Source organism: Meriones unguiculatus, chromosome 2 (genome assembly GCF_030254825.1).
Source record: "Meriones unguiculatus strain TT.TT164.6M chromosome 2, Bangor_MerUng_6.1, whole genome shotgun sequence".
NCBI classification, from domain to species: domain Eukaryota; kingdom Metazoa; phylum Chordata; class Mammalia; order Rodentia; family Muridae; genus Meriones; species Meriones unguiculatus.
Genome location: NC_083350.1, coordinates 57,126,613 through 57,143,834, shown reverse-complemented (window position 1 = coordinate 57,143,834; position 17,222 = coordinate 57,126,613). Strand labels below are relative to the sequence as shown.

The following is a 17,222-nucleotide window of genomic DNA, read 5'->3' as shown; positions in this document are numbered from 1 at the left end:
AACAACTCTGATCCATTCTGCACCAGCCAGTCCAGGAGGTCAAAACAAAGCCTTGCTAGTTGCCTGATTGACATGATGGTGATTTAGTAACACCAGCCTTCCTAGCTCCACTCCTCTTAGCTTCCAGTTTTGGAGCAACCTGAGAAAAGCAAGTATGCTATACCAGCCAATCACAAACTATGTCTTTTACCAGGCTGGACCCCAGCTTCTTCTTGCCAACAACTTCCTTTCAGGACAGGGTGAAAGCTTCCCATTTGCTTAGCTTTAAGCTTTTACACTTTCGTGTTTGCATTTGATTTTCCACTAAACACAAAGAATGGTGTTTTTATTTTTTTATTTTTATCAAGTGAACAAATTGCCTTTGTTTCCTCTAATAAATGTTAGACATCACTTTCTGCCACATCCCTAAGATTTTCAAAGATCTTAATAAAAAAGACAACATGAAGAAACTGATGAAAAGAGTGGACATGATCCAACAGTTGGAGAGTTTATTAGCTAGTGTAGCTAAAGAGTTTGATATTATAACCCTGAATCTTACTATTTACCAACATTAAATATATTTCTACAGTACAGATAGGTGTTTGTTTCCCAAGCAGTGCTCTGGAGACTGGAAGTATTCCTTTTCCAAAAGGAAAAGGCCCCATCTCCCTGTCCATACTGTCTTTAAAAACCCTTCAAACTGAATGTTCCTCCTTTCTACTTCCTGTGGTTTGCCCACTTTTAGAGCATTACACAACTCTCCATGATTTCTGTATTCAACTAAACTTTAAAACAGATATAGAATATGATAAATAATACAGATTTAATGACCAAGACTGCAAGATATGATCTTTCCTTCCTCTAGACTTCACTTTTAAGATTAAGTCTCATGGCCTTAGTCTGTCTGCCAGTAAGATTGAGAAATGTAGTCTTCCAGATGCCTCAAAAATGATGAAATTCAGCATTCATACAGTGCCATTTCTGAAACAGAAAGCCACTGTGATAGCTCAGGAAAGAAGAATTGGTTCCTGGATGAAAATGGAGAAGAGCTGACAGGGTCAATATCTTGAAGTTAAGATATATGGTATATATTGTGATAATGAGTCTATTAGTCTACAATATGACCATACATTTATAATGACGTGTGGTGAAAAGGATAAGAAAAATTTTTATTTGTTTAAGTGTAAAGGCTTAGGCAAGATAAAATATAAAAAGTATCTAGGAGGAGGGGAAAAGCCAATGTACATGCACAAAGTTTTAAGGAGATGATAATTTACCAATTAGGTGGTGTTATCAATCATGTGGTTTAGACTGGAAAAGAAGCAGGAGGCCTAGGGTCAGGACCAGGGAAAGAGTCACAATGTCCTAGAGAAAGTGAAGGAGAGTGTGTAGAAAGATTGTGGTTAGCAGAACTTGGGATATAGGAATTTGTAATTACAACTGCCAGCCATGTTGAGAACTTTGTCTAGGAATTCTGTACTGCTGGAGACCTGATATAGAGATGTGTGGCCGTACTGTGCTTCTCAGAGCCTGGATTTATGTCAGGTTTCTTGGTTAAAAGAGAAGAAAAGAGGGCGCTGTTAATGATTAGTCACAAATACAAAATGTCGAGGTATGCTGATATAACTGAAACTGATTCTGGGAGCTGGAGGTTTTAGAACTGCAGCAAATGAGAAGATATACCATGCTTGAGCCAGAAAGAGAACGTGGAAAGGCAAATTATAATCAAAAGGGTGCTGTCCAGCACTGCAACAACAAAAGGGATGTTAGTGGTGATATTGTTTATAGAAAATGGTTGGTTTAGTAATCAGTGAAATGTTCTTTACTTTCCAGTTAACTAAGTAAGCCAAGAAAATAAGTGAAAGTTTCATAGCTCTAAAATACAGAATTGGAGGCAGGAGAGGTGCCTTGTGTACAATGCTTGCTGTGCAAGCATCAAGATCTAAGTCCAGGATCAAATGCCCAGGACTCAGGTAAAATTTGGCACAGAATCATGTGTCTGTAACCCTGTTACTGGAAGGGTAGAGGGAGATGAAGCTGGCCACCCAAAACAATGGGTCCCATGTTGTTTTTAAACAAAATCCCAAACATTCAATTTTACCAATAAAAACTTAGGAGCCAGATGATAAGGTGAAAGCATGCTAGCTCAGAGAGGCAGAAAAAACACCCAGCTAACCTTCCTCCTCAGCTGGTGTGCCAAAAGGAAAAGGCCCCATTCTCCCTGTCCATACTGTCTTTAAAAACCCTTCAGACTGAATGTTCCTCCTTTCTACTTCCTGTATGTCTCTCTGTCTGTCTTCCAGACTTCCTCTAAGTCTCTGTTGTGGTGGTGGTTTTTCCTATTTCACTACCAGTTGGTTGCTTGCTCTGCCTCTTAACCCATGGTTCACTTAATTTAATCTTGTTTACAGAAAGCTCTTGGATTAAAGGTGCATGCTAGGGACCACACCTAGAAATGGGTACACTATATGTGGGGTTCACACTGTGATAAAATCCTGCAACAGCTCCAAGTTCAGTGAGAGACCCTGTTTGAAAAAACAAGCCAGAAAGCAATAAGAGAAGACATCCAGCATTGATCTCTAGCATCTCTATGCGCTCGTTCAGGCAAGCACACCTACAAACACATATTCCCACATGTACATGCACACACACACACACACACACACACACACACACACACACAAATAAATAAATCTAGTAGAGCAAAATTTGTATTCAACAACAACAACAAAAAAATTAAAACATTACCATAACAGTGAAGGTAACAAAATCTTTTCCATGCTTAATTTCGGTCTTACTTCCTAAGGTCTGAGTACTAGAAATCACTCCTATATTATAGAGAAGGAATCAAGAGTTCTATCGCTGTGTGTGTGTAGAAGTCATGCATTTGGAGAACAGACACCAACTTTATACACAGTCCTCAGAAACACCATTGATTTCAGTTTTAAAGACAGATATGGCCATACCCCACTGAATGTGCTTGATTTCATCTGAACCAGGCTCTCTTATTAGTTTGGAGCTTACCAATCAGCAAGATGGTTAATCAGCAAGCTTCGGGGAGCCTTCTGCCTCTGCCTCCTCATCACTGGAATTAGAAGTGATATTACAGTATTTTGTTACAAAATTACAGTAGCTACTCTACCTACTGGAATTAAACCACTATATCCATCATTTTACATTGGGTCTGCGGCTCAAACTCAAGTCCTTTCCTTACGTGGCAAGATTCATGGCAAGTCCTTCACTGGATAAGGCATCTTCCCACTTCTCTAACCAAGGTTGTCTGATTACACTTTGTAGGGAAATAAGCCTCATTCCATTCCTTCTTTCTAGCTGAGATTCTTGACAAGGGTATTATGTAAATCCATTTTTCTTTCCTCACTTGTGCCATGGAGAAGGCAATTTCTTTTTCATGATATCAAATGATTGCAAAGACATTTGCATTTAAGTATGATTCAATAATTTCAGAATAACTCATTTTTTATCCTTTCTTTTTTATTGCTAATGTAAATTGTATTCTTGAATAGAATCCCCTGGGCCTTGGGGGCTCCTTTGCTAAAATGACTATTAGATATTTATTAAGCCCATGCTTTCTCACATTGTCACTTGAAGAATTGTCAACATCTTGAATTAGGGTAAGACTTTTAATGTTTCTTAACACAATTGTATGTTCTATCACGTTATTGAATTTTAAAATACTTAAGGGTATTAGAAAACTTATAAGAATAATTTTAATTAGAGAAAAAGATTTGTAAGGCACTCTTAATCTTACAGTATCATAATTTGTTCATGATGAAAGCCCAATAATAGATAGTTGCTTTGAAAGCTCTAATTGCATTTTTAAATTATAAGATAGAATAAATTGGATCTTAGAAATGGGGAAAAGCTAAACTGATTATCACTGTGAGTCATGAGCAATTGGAGGAAGAGAGAGATCACAATGAACAAATTTCTAAACCATTATTAAAAACTGCTTTTAGAATAATTAAACATGAAATTGAAATGAAATGGAAAACAAAAACAAAATGAAAACTGCACCTTCAAAGGAAAATTAAATACCAGACCACATAGTCAATGGGATAGGCTATTAAACAAAAATAGCATTCACATCTGTAAGCTATTTTCTACAGACAACCAATTGTGGTTTCTTGCAGTACAAATTGCATTGCATAATTATTAGTATGTGTTATATTCATGAGTGGAAACGAAAACAATTCAGCCTTTTCAGAGTGAAGATGCCTGAGGTGCTCATATTCCCTATGGATGTTTCTTACCAATTAGATATCAAAAATTCACCAATATTCTGACTTATGTGTAGCCTAGAAAAGACATTAGCTTGAGTTTATGGGACTCTTACCATGCATACGTGGATTACCAAGACAATCCTTAACCGTGCCTTTGCTTTTCTTGAATTATTAATACATTTAATATTGTGTTGTGTTCATGATTATTTTAATTGTTGTAAAATAGTTGGAGAGAGATAAAGATTGAATAAAATAAAAAAATATGTTGGAGCCAAATAATACCATGATAATTTTACTGTCAATATGTCATACTAATCTAGGTAGTAAAGAGAGGCTAGAAAAGTGGAAGTTGCCCTGTTTAATACTATTTAGACTTGCTAAATTTCAACGAGCCAGTTCAGTAAGAACAGTCAGTACTGGATGCTGTACATACTGCAATCCACAGAATTCCAACAACAAAAACCCTTTAATTTACTAAATTCCCAATTTAAAGTTTTTTTATTGAATCCATACATTTATTTGTTGTTACATATATGCTTAAATTTATAAGTTAAATTGCAGTATTCCAAAAGCAATTTAAGATCTAGATCCAGACAATTTAATTATTTTCACGTCAGGATTTTGTAGCGCGAGAGAGATAGAGCAGTAGTTAAAAAGAATTTGTTGCTCTTCCAGAGCCACATGGGTCAGTTCACAACGTTCTTTAACTCCTGCTTCAGGGGATATAACAACCTCTTCTGCCTTCCACAGGTACCTGCAATCACACGACAAATACTCACACGGACACCTTTTCACTAATAAAAAAATATAAGAAATGTTTAAGAAACCTGATTCAAAATCAGCTTCATAATTTCTGCCAAAAACAGAGTAATTGTGGCAATTTGTCTTGCTGCTGTTTATAAATTTCCCATTTCATTGCTGAATATGTGTTTTCTGTATGTCATAACTATCTGGTGGTAGTTATATGTAGACACAACCCAAATTTGTTCTATATGAGGTTAACCATCATGATACTTATTAATATACATGTGGACTTTATTGTATCAAAGAGTAGTTTGTAGAATTTACTTTGGGAACAATATTGTCTTTACCATTTTTTTCCTTTTTAGTGTAAATAGCCCCATCCCACTCAAAGTTTCTATCTTTCTTTCTTTTTTAATCTTATGACTAAAAAATCTAAATAAATTGAATCTGTGATTATTTGGCTGTTATTGTTTTAAAATGTGGTACTTGAAAGAAATACATCCAGGGCCAGCAGGATCATTCAGTAGGTAAAGGCATTTTCTACCACGCCTTAGTTCTGATCCCCAGAAGCCTCATGTGGAAGGAGAAAACCAGCTTCTGGAAGTAGTCTTCTCTTCTCTACTTGGTGTGCCTGCACTGGCACTCTTTCTGACACAGTAAGTGTGTGTGTAAACTTGAGAAACATCCAGAAAAGGCAGACTTCTGCTATAACCTCTAAAAATAAATAGGAATTATTTAAGTCAGTAGTTTGTTAGACTCCAAGGGGACAGAGCACAGAAGTATATGGCCAACTATACTTGCTTTCTACTTTTTATTTTTATTTTTTTGAGACAGGGTTTCTCTGTGTAGCTTTGGCTGTCCTGGCCTTGCTATCTGCCTGCCTCTGTTTCCCCGAGTGCTGGGGTTAAAGGCATGTGCCACCATGCCCTGCTCATAGAATTTTTAAACATAATTATAAACTGAGACCTAAATGTTAAGAGTATGTTAAATGTCAGAATAAATTACAGTAACTCAGAAGGTTTAAAAACCGAGTTCACGGTATTATTGGCAGCTTCTAGGCATTCCCTGGAGAATTTTGTCCTGAGCCGCACATTAGATCAAAACACACCCAATACAAAGCACTGAAGCAGAGATGTTGGTAGTGCCTAAATGAAACCCGGATCTTGTTCAGTGTTTGTCCAGTCCTTTTTGTCCTCTTCACACACTAAAACCCAAACCAAACCAAACATATCAGAAGAAAAACAAAACAAAACAAAACAACTTCTGCTGGAAACAACCAATTAAGAACCCAATCTTTTTGTTTCTTTTGTTTGTTTGTGTTTTCGGGACGAGGGTTTCTCTATATAGCCTCGCTTTCTAGACCAGGCTGGCCTTGAACTCACAGAGACTAGCCTGCCTCTGCACGGAGTGCAGGGATCACAGGCATGCGCCGCTCGGCTATAACCAAATCTCTTTTTTAATGGAAAGTACGCTATACACTAGGCGAACTAGTTTTGTGCTTCTTCTTTATTTGGCCTTCACTAACTGAATGTTACCACATTAATTCTGAGCCGTATTCCCCAGGTCTCAATCAAAGAAAAAAAAAAAAAAAAAGTTTCGTCAAAGCAGGAAAACTGGAATGTAACCACAGAAGCCACACTTCCTGACTTCTCATTTGCCCTTAAGCAAGATGGCGACCTCCGTTTGCACATGCGTGGTGCGGCTCGCCGCGGGTTTGTTCCGTCGCATTTGATTGCGTCACGGACTGGGCGAGCTAGGTTACCGGCGGAGGGGCGGAACAGGAAGTTTTGGTGTTTTGAGGCACCGGCGTTGTTTCCTGGAGTCCTTCCCGAGGCTGGCTGCCTTGGCTGCGTCTGTTCTCCGAGCCGGCCATGGGGGAAGCGGAGAAGTTCCACTACATCTACAGCTGCGACCTGGACATTAACGTGCAGCTGAAGATGTGAGAGCGAGGGGGGAGTGAGGGCGGTGAGGGGCGGGCGCTGTTACTCCGGAGAGGGGTTGCTCCTTGAAGGGAATCGCTGGAGTAACCCGCGCAGAAGCCCCCGCAGGGGTACGGGGCATTTTGCACTTTCCGCTTTTGCGGGAAGAATACTGCGATGTGATCTCCGCAGAAAGCAGTCAAGTCTTAGGAAGCAAGTTTTCCCGCCCAAGAAAGAGGATGATGGTTGCTCTAGTGCAAGGCTGGAAGGTGGAATGGGGCGTTCGGAAGTCTGAAGGTGGGATAACCGAGCACGCGGGTGCTGTTTAATTGCGCACAAGACGATAGAGACATTTGGACAGCCTGACATTTTAAAGGCAGAGATGTTGAGGGGGAATGGGTGACCGTGTCAGTTACAGAGGGATCAAGAAGATGGGAGAAAAGAGGCTTTTAGTAAAACCGTGGGGCAGCGGCCAAGAGCATGAAGGTCAAGAGCGTGACATCTTGAAATGTGACCTGTAGTAGGAAAGGAGACTTCCCAGAGATGGTAACTTCGGAACTGTAGGAACTTTGCATAAGTGGGAAACGCACCTTTCCAGGCAAGAGCCGTTTTGCTGTGTAGTTTCCACATTGTCAGAACTTTGACCTGTGTCATTTCTTTAGTATAGGGAGAGAAATTGAGGACTGTGCCTGGTGAGAGAGCCTTCTTGCTGTGAGGACTTCAGACACCTACCTGGAGCGAACAAATTGTGTATTTGTTCTTTCCCTCTTCTATCCCAAGAGTCATTAATTAGGCTTATTTCAGGTATCTGTCTAAGAGCCAGGCCATGTGAATTCTCTTACGGTGGGAAGACAGTTGACTTTGGACTCCTTGCTCTGGTTGTTATTCTCAGCTCTTAGCTTTCCCATCTTTGATAAGGAGTGTGATCTCTGAGTTCGTGCTTCTTCATCATAAAATGAGAATGTGGTTTAAAAAAGCATAGATCGTATTCCTAGTGTGATAACTGATATAATTTTTATATTCAAGAAATGCTCCTGCTTCCTTAATAATGCCCATACATAATCAGCATGGCTTATAACACTGTTTTGTTTTGTCTTATGAAATGGTGTGATAGTATGTGTGTGGGAAAAAAGAATAAAAATAATAGTTGGAAGTAAGTTTTTCTCCCTTAAAGCAGGGACACAGGTTTTTGTTGTTGTTTGTTTGTTTTTTAGATAGAGGCTCACTATGTGTCTCTGGCTGTCCTAGAACAGGTCATGTAGATCTGGGTGTCTCTGCCTCCTTAGTGCTAGAATTAAAGGTGTGCTTTAACATGTGACTTAACAGTTTCTTGCATCACTGTATTGTGTAACTTTTCTTATGTTTCTTGTCTTTCTACCCATACATTAAATGTTTGCTTAAAGACTGGACAAATAAGTTTTCAATTTGAAATCAGTTTGTTTGCTTGTTTGCTTTTTTTTTGTTTATTTGTTTTTGAGACAGGGTTTCTCTGTGTAGACCAGGGTCGGGGCCTCAGAGATCCACCTACCTCTGCCTCCCAAGTGCTAGAATCAGTAAAGTTAAGAGTAGGTGACAGCATTTAAAATAAAGAAACTTAAAGAAGAGACTGTAGAGGAATTTTAATCGAGCAACATGGCTGCTCGATTAAAGGATCACATCCAAAGACCTTCTAGGTCTGTGTGACAATGGCTGGAATGATATGCTTTTAATTTCTGTGGCTGGAATATAGACATTTCCTTAGTACACTCCTTTAATCCTTGTAAACAGTGTAGATGAGGTTAGTTTGTAGAAGGAAGCAGTCATGTTTGAAAGTGATGTCTAATTGAGAGGCAGATAAATTGAGGAATCAGAGTATGCTCAACTCTCATGAGAACAGAGAGGAAAGAGAGGCAGCTGAAGAGAACACCACATACACACACACACACACACACACACACACACACGAGAGAGAGAGAGAGAGAGAGAGAGAGAGAGAGAGAGAGGAGGTGGCAGTTTTACAGGGACAGAATTACAATGACAAATGGTAGAGAGAAAAAGTTAGACACAAGTGAAGACAAAATGAGCCAGACAGTAAGGAGCCAGAAGATTAGATTATATTGCCAAAGTTAGAATGAGACCAAGTAGAACAATTCAGTGAGATTAGAGAGAAGCCAGATCAAATCAGTCAACTTGGAGAGGAGTTTGAGCCACAACAACTGAGTTGAACCAGCCAGCCAGAGTTCAGAAAGAGCTAACAGTCAAAACGGCTTGAAAACATTCTAGACCTAGATTAGATTGTGCAGAGGCTAGAAGCTTCCTGGACTAGGCCTAGGTTAGCAGTCAGAGGCAGTAAGCCCCTGAGAGGACAGTTACATCCAGCAAATAAAAGATACTTTTACAAGAGACACCTTTAATAAAGATAGAATAAGCTTAGGATGTGATGTTACTTTTAAAAATAGGAAGGTATTAACTAGTTTATTGTTACTTTAACAGGCATAAACTTTTTTACTTTTTAAATATCCATGGCTGCTTTAAAAGTATACATCTGAAACATTGTGTTTGTGATTTCAGAGGAAGCTTGGAAGGGAAGAGAGAACAGAAGAGCTACAAAGCTGTACTAGAAGATCCGATGCTAAAATTTTCCGGGTTATACCAAGAGACGTGCTCTGACCTCTATGTGACTTGCCAAGTTTTTGCTGAAGGGAAGCCTCTGGCCTTACCAGTCAGAACATCCTACAAAGCATTTAGTACAAGATGGAAGTAAGTGGGTTTTTTAATTTGTGGTTGTTGTTTGGTTTACCATATAGAAGATTCTAGACTGTTCTTCCATTGCCTTATTAATGTTATATGGAGAGACAGTTTAGCAGGGATTTCCATATACCTATGAATCTATAAACAATGGTTAGACTGTTGAAAGCACGTATTGCTCATGTGCACATAGTAGTATTGATGTGGTAATGACTTCATGTTTTTATTTGGTATGTTTACATTTTCAAAATAATAATTTTACTCATTTACAACATGAACCAGAACATAATTATGCCTGGACTCTCCCTACTGTTCTTTGGCTTTTTTATGTTGTTGTTTATGTGTCTAACTGTTCTGTGTGTACATACGTATTTGTACCATGAGAAGAGTGTTGGATTCCCTGGCACTGGAGTTACAAAACATATGAGTTATCATGTAGGTACTGGGAACTATACCCACATCGTGTAAATGAGCAGCATGTATTCTTGAGTGCTCAGTTGTCTCTCCAGTCCCAAGTGTGTTCCCATAAGGAATGACATATGCTCAGTGTCATGGAAGAGTAGGCCTGGCCATGTGCACAGTCACACTGTCATTGATCGTACAGCCCTATTGATATGCTGGTACATCATACTGAATCTGGGAAAGGATTTTCAGAGAGAGGAAGCTTGAATTTTACTGGTATGTCTACATCCAAATCAACTATTTTAATAGTATGATTTCTCTAGTTTTCTTTTTGGTGTCAAGTAAATATACATATTTCTATACAATATCACACACGTCCATATACTTAATACATTTTATTTTGGAAACTTTTAACTGTTCAAAAATACAGAAAAATAATATGGTCAGGCATTGGTGATGGATGCCTTTAATCACAACACTCAGTAGGCAATAGCAGGTGGATCTCTGTGAATCTGAGGCCAGTGTGGTTTACATAGTCAGATCCATACTCAAAAAACAAATGAAGCAAAATGAAAATATTACTGTAGTACCATCATTACATGTAAAACAGTGGACCAGCGTTCCTCAAAATATATTTAGATATAGAATGTCAGTGTCTTTGGTGAATACCACTACTTTTGTTTGTTTGGTATGAAAAATTTCATTCTCTATTCCTCACAGGGCCAAAAGAATCTAGAACAAAAACAACTTTGTTTCCTTTTATTTACTAGATTGTTCAGTCATTGTTTTTGCTTTTATATGCTTATAAGGTTGTAAAATTACAACAAAACAAAACATACTGATCACTAAAAGATTTAAGACAACTGTAGAAAATAGATTGAGAAAATATTTGAGGTATGTAACAAGATTAGGCTTTTCTTTCTATCTTTTATTTTATGTTTTTTAAGTAGACTGAAATTAAGGGGAGACTTCACAGGTTTTGTATGGTGCTAATAGTATTTGAGAGATGTACTTATTGCCTACTTCCATTGTTGTGTATAAATAGATACCTACCAGAAATAGTCTATAAACCGGAAAAAAATATTTTGTAAAAGAACTTCTTGCTATGTGAATTTTGGCATTTTCTTGATTTAGATAATATATTTAGTGGTATTACGAGTTACTGTGTTATCTAAATGTTTGGTTCTGACTTGTGTAAGTTCTAATAATAAGGAATTCACCCAAAATATATCTGAATCTATCTTAATGCATCCTCTTCTGTCCTGTCCTACAGTAAGATCTCATAGTAAATGAGGATATGGTCCAGTGAGCAAAGGCACTGTCCATCAAACCTTACAACCTGAGCTTTTCCCTGGAATCTGCAATTACTTTGATTTAAGGAGATTTTGGGACTAGGAGTTAGATAGCAAAAGATTTGAGCGGAAGGATCTCTTGATCAAGGTACTGTCTTCCAGGGTTTAAAGAGTAGACAAAGTGACCAAAAAGTTCCACAAATTAGTTCGGGTATTGACACCACTTTTTCTTTTTACCTTTACCTCGTGTTAATTGTCTCATGTCAGTTAACTGCTGTGGTTTCTTCATCCACAAATGATTCCACTGTTTTCTTTTCAGTCTGTTTTGCCATGAGTAGTAATTTACTTAGTTGCTTATACTCATCTATAGAGATAATGGTCCTCTTAAACAAGCAACTTGTTTTTTAAAGAAATATATATATATATATATATATATATATATATATATATATATATATATATTTGATGATGTTTTGCTTCTAATCAGAATTGACAGACATCTCTGAATTTCCTGGAACTTCAGATTTTACAGTGACCATAAATACTTTTTATTGTCTTTGAAAATTCTGTTGTTGTTCACTGATGCATCTGTATTTGATCTAGAAATAATCTGCTTTGAGGGTATTTATGAGTAAACAGAGGGAATTCTGTCTGCCTTCTGGGTATTCACACTTTTGTGTGGGGTTCTTTGGGGATTTTAAAAGCCATCTGCTTAAGGGAGTAGAAATTATCAAATGAATCCATTTTAAATGCAGAATATATTTACAGAGATGAGTACAGAGTAAGAAATTGCTGCTTATTTCTTTATTAGTCTGTATAATTAACAAACACTCATTAATAAGTTATTTGCAGGCATTCTTAGGAAGCATAAGACACTAATAGCTAATAGTCATCAGTGACAATGAAATAAGTCAAAGTTCAGTGATCAAAATATTTTGTGAATAAAATTTAATAAGAAAGAGCTTAATGAGATAGAACAGATGTACAAGTTGATAGTGTCCAAGTGTTCCAAAAGTCAGTTGGCTTTGGCTTCATGTCGTTATCTTGGGGTTGTCTTATTATCTCAGTAATCCATGATTGATTATTTTATAAATGCAATATGGTTTGATTATTTTTATAATATAAAATTGTGTTCTGGAAAATTGTTACAAAAAATGAGAGGTTTGAAAGTCTTAACATGTTGAAATGTATTTCTAGATTTGCTATTTTTAGTTTTCAGATGTTCTGTCTTCATGCATCTTAGTGCTATTATAACGTTTTTGTGGGGGTTTTTGGGGTGTGTGTGTGTCCAGGACATATTATTTTGTATCCTGGGCTGGACTAAAACAAACTCACAAAGTTCTTTTGGCTGGCCTTGAACTAACAATAATAATCCTTTTGCTTCATACCAAATTCTGGCATTATAGGCATATATCACACTGCTCAGCTTGACTGTCTTGAGATGACTGCTATTTTTCATGAGCAATATTTAGAGTTCATGTTTTTATATATTTTTTAATTAATTACATTTTATTCACTTGTATCCCAGCTGTAGCCCCCTATCCCCTCCCAATGCCACCCTCCCTCCCTCTTCTTCTCCTATGCCCCTTCCCCAGTCCAATGAAAGGGGAAGTCCTCCTCCCTTTCCATCTGACGCTAATCTATCAGGTCTCATCAGGACTGGCTTCATTGTCTTCCTCTGTGGACTGTTAAGGCTGCTCCCCCCTCAGGTGGAGGTTATCAAAGAGCCAGCCACTGAGTTCATGTCAGAGATAGTCCCTATTTCCATTACTAGGGAACCCTCTTGGACACTGAGCTGCTATGGGCTACATCTTTGCAGGGGTTCTAGGTTATCTCCTTGCATGGTCCTTGTTTGGAGTATCAGTTTCAGAAAAGATCCCTGTGCCCAGATATTTTAGTTCTGTTGATCTCCTTGTGGAGCTCCTGTCCCCTCCAGGTCTATCTCCCCCTTCTTTCATAACATCCCCTGCACTCTGCCAAAAGCAGGCAAATGGTGCGATCTAGAAAAGATCATTCTGAGTGAGGTATCCCAGAAGCAGAAAGACATCTATATGGTATATGCTCACTTATAAGTGGATATTAGACATACAATATAGGATAAACATACTAAAATCTGTACACCTAAAGAAGCTAATTAAGAAGGAGGCCCCTGGGTAAGATGCTCAATCTTCATTCAGAAAGGCAAACTGGATGGACATCGGAAGAGGGAGAAAACAGGGAATAGGACAGAAGCGTACCACAGAGGGCCTCTGAAAGACTACCTAGCAAGGTATCAAAACATGTTTTTTATATTTGAACAAGCAAAATTGAGAGGATTTCCACATTATTTTTTAGCATACAAACCTAATCTTTTCGAAGCCTTGTCATCTTGCTGAACCATTGTTTATTGGTTAATTTGAAAGATATTTATTCTGTTGATTTTATTTTCATAGTTGGAATGAATGGCTAAAACTACCTGTGAAATACCCTGACCTGCCCAGAAATGCCCAAGTAGCCTTGACTATATGGGATGTGTATGGACCCGGAAAAGCTGTGCCGGTAGGAGGAACAACTGTGTCTCTCTTTGGGAAATATGGGTAAGCATTCTGCTCACTAGTCCACACAGGGCTGGCGCTTCCTTTCCTAGAGAAATTGATTATTTATGCAACATTCATCCATCCCTCCATCCTCCTATACACACTAGATTGAATTTATGGAAGCCTTTCTTCCATTACACTTTTATTTTTTTATATTTAAATATATAATCTAAACTTTTATGAATGGAATGTTGTGTCATGAATCAACTTTAGCAACAGCAAAAGCTCAAGTCTTATACATCTGTCTCAATTCTTTTACCTAAGCCATCTTCTCTGACAGTTTTAAACATTCTGTTATTATATACTGAACCTGAGAACAGCAATATAGTAACACAGTGGAGTATGTGAGGGAGGGAGAAAGGTTGTCAAGATAATTACATAGCTGCAGATGCTGTTTCTTTCTTTAGTATCTACTCAGCTTCTTCACTTGTAAAATGAAATAATATTCACTTCATAGTTTACAGTGGTTATATAAGTACATTTAATGAACCTTGTGAATATTGTAAATTTAAACAGTATACGTGTTGGCTCATTTTACATAGTACCAGCCCAGAGCTGGTGAGCCCGAGTTGTATAAGAAAGCAGGATGAGCAAGCTAATAGAAGCAAGCTAGTAACCAGTCTTCCTCCATGTCTTCTGCTAGACTTAATTTGGTTCGGGATGAGCCTGGAGGTTCTTGGCAGGCTAGGAGGGTCCTAACAATCCTAGAGATGGCTAGAAAATTCAGGGACATTGGATGTTTGACCTGGGTTAGATCTGAGGCTTGGAGGAGGATCAGGCAGATTTACAGGCCTAGACCCTGGGAAAGCGTGTCTGTAATTCTTTGTGTAACTCATTGAGTGCAGTTTTCTTTGCCTCTTATCCAAAGGAAGTGTAAAATGTCCCTGAAAGACAAATTCAGTCACAAGCATCTCCAGAAAGTTAATAGTAATAATTAGGAGTTAAATTTGTTTGCTTGCCATGAACTAAGATTTTTAAATTTTAGAAAAATCTGTTCATGCCATTTATCTGTGTCCTGTGCCACCACAGTTCTGTGATTTTGGGAAACACTGCTTTAGGCCGTCATTCTCTCAGATGTTTCTTTAGCAATACAGTATCATCAGTGGCCTCTTGTAAAGGATCCTGTATGCCCTTATTAAAGCAGCCATTAAAAGTGGCCCTCAGAGCTTCTAATACTGGAAGACAGTGCTGTGGCTGCCAGCTTGTGCTCTTTGCTAACATGTGTTTTGTATAAGTGAGTCAGCATGAGAGAGAACTTCTTAGAAAGTTCCAATGAATTATTCAGAGATTGATCTTGTGTGATAGTTCTGCAACAGCAAACTGTCTTTAACTTGAATATCTAGCTTCAGTGATTTCTTAGTAGCTTAAGAGCAGATTAGTCATTACTTGAACTGATAGAAACACAGGCAGATGGCAGATGATGTGCAGGTGCGGGTGAATTCTGAAGTCCCGGAAGTGGCTGCTGTGTGGGCATGGCCTGCCATCCAGAGCTGCAGTGGCAGCTGGTCTTGAGCCTTTGATGGAGCTCAAGGAGGGCCTGCTGTGCTGCTCTTCTTTCTCATCTGTTTGGCTAAATTTCCCAGGTGGACCCACGGCTCTGCACGTGGTCTGCCTCACTCCTGGGGGCTGTGTAATTTTCACCAAGTTTCCGTTAGTGTCTACTGAAAGTGGTGTGATAGTTGGCCATCACCAGCACTCAGTGTAGCCCTCTCCAACACCCCGATCTAAGCTCTTCTCTAGATGTGTCCCACGTTGCCTAAATCATTTAGGCGACTGACTTCCTGCCAAATGTGACTTTTCGTTTTTAGTTCAATTCAGTATTCACTAAGTAATGGAGAGGCAGAGAGGAGGAAGGGATGCCGTGTGCTGTCTCTGAAGGTCTGTGAAGGTACTCACTTTTTTTAGTAGTGCTGTTAGTTACTTCATGGTAGCCAGCTCATTAGCGACGGCTCTAAGGTTGTTCTGTGTTGTGTTTTGCTTTGAGATAAGGTCTCATTAGATTGCCTGTGTTAGTCTAGAATCTGTGATCCTCTTGCCTCTGTGCTGTCTATAATCTTTTGATAGTAAACGTCAAAGAAATTTAACCTTATAAGAGGTTGTATTGTGTGTTTTGTAATAACCTTTAAGAACATCTTTAATATTTTTATTAATGAGAAAAGTGATGAATACTGAAGAGTCACATTATTTACTCATAGTTACAGCCAGACATGCTGTAGGTGGTACAATTGTTACCTGAACCCAGGCATGCTTACGGAAAAGTTAAGCAGCTAACAGTTTTGATTTCCATCCTATATATGTGATATTATTCTGTTGGCTAGAAAATTACTGTCTGCTTTTCTAAGATATCTGCTGAAGTGCTTGTTGATTTTGTCCTCCAAGAACAGCAGACACCATTTTCATCAGAACAACAGTGAATACTTGCAGGGGCCTTCTTTGATTGGCCTCATTGACTTGGCACACTCCATAGAAGGAGGCTGTAGGGAGAGTCATGGGACTGCGCCTGGGATTAACTCTGATCCTTCCTGCACCTTACAGCCATTTATATGCATTTCTGCCCCGACTGTAAGTGGCCTCATTGTGTTAGGAGGTGCTGGCTCATGTGCACTGTGTCAAGCTAACAGAAGTGGGGCTCCATCTGTGTGACTGTGGAGAAGTCATCTCTTCTGGGAATGAGACTTGCCCACATGTAGCTGACTTGTGGTTACCTAAGCTTCTGGAAGTAACTGTTCCCTTATGTTCAGACTCTTTCCTTGGTTTGCCAGTGGAGCTGTATGAGAAAGAAGTACATATTTGTTTTAAGTCCGCGCAGCAACGAGTTCCCTCAACAGTGAAGATGTATGCATTGGATTGCAGATCATTCCATAGACATCTCTTATTTTATGATTATCTAAGAGAGAAAAGAGTGGCCTGAGGGGTGTTTTGTGGATTTTAGCAGCTTAGTTCATTGTTGTATAAACCATGAGGATGTCAGAGCCCAGCAAGCTTGACAAGTATCTCTTTATGATGAATTGCCTCAGTTTTTCTATCTGAACTTTTTTTCTTATAGCATGTTTCGCCAAGGAATGCATGACTTGAAAGTCTGGCCTAACGTGGAGGCAGATGGCTCTGAGCCCACGAGAACTCCTGGCAGAACAAGCAGCACACTCTCAGAAGATCAGATGAGCCGCCTCGCCAAGGTATGCAGACGCCTAAGAGAAGGAGAGCTCTGAGCAGGACAGATCCCATGGTCCTTGACGTGTGGCTATTAGTTGGCTTGTCAATTTAAATTGAACTTTAGTCACAGTTTGAGATATGATTCATGTTCCTTCACTCTAGATAGGTGTTATGTTCCAGAGCTTTGTG

The 17,222-nt window shown here is 38.8% G+C and overlaps 1 protein-coding gene across 1 annotated transcript in view; it reads left to right on the top strand.

Moving 5' to 3' along the window:
• The first annotated feature begins 6,724 nt into the window (after window positions 1-6,724).
• The window catches only part of Pik3c3 (phosphatidylinositol 3-kinase catalytic subunit type 3), a 79,877-nt gene continuing 69,379 nt past the window's right edge, over window positions 6,725-17,222 (top strand). The window contains exons 1-4 of the mRNA XM_021634113.2: window positions 6,725-6,903; window positions 9,434-9,622; window positions 13,737-13,880; window positions 16,927-17,056. Of these exons, the coding sequence (XP_021489788.1) occupies window positions 6,836-6,903; window positions 9,434-9,622; window positions 13,737-13,880; window positions 16,927-17,056 (531 nt within the window). The 5' untranslated portion in view covers window positions 6,725-6,835. The remainder of the gene's footprint in view (window positions 6,904-9,433; window positions 9,623-13,736; window positions 13,881-16,926; window positions 17,057-17,222) is intronic.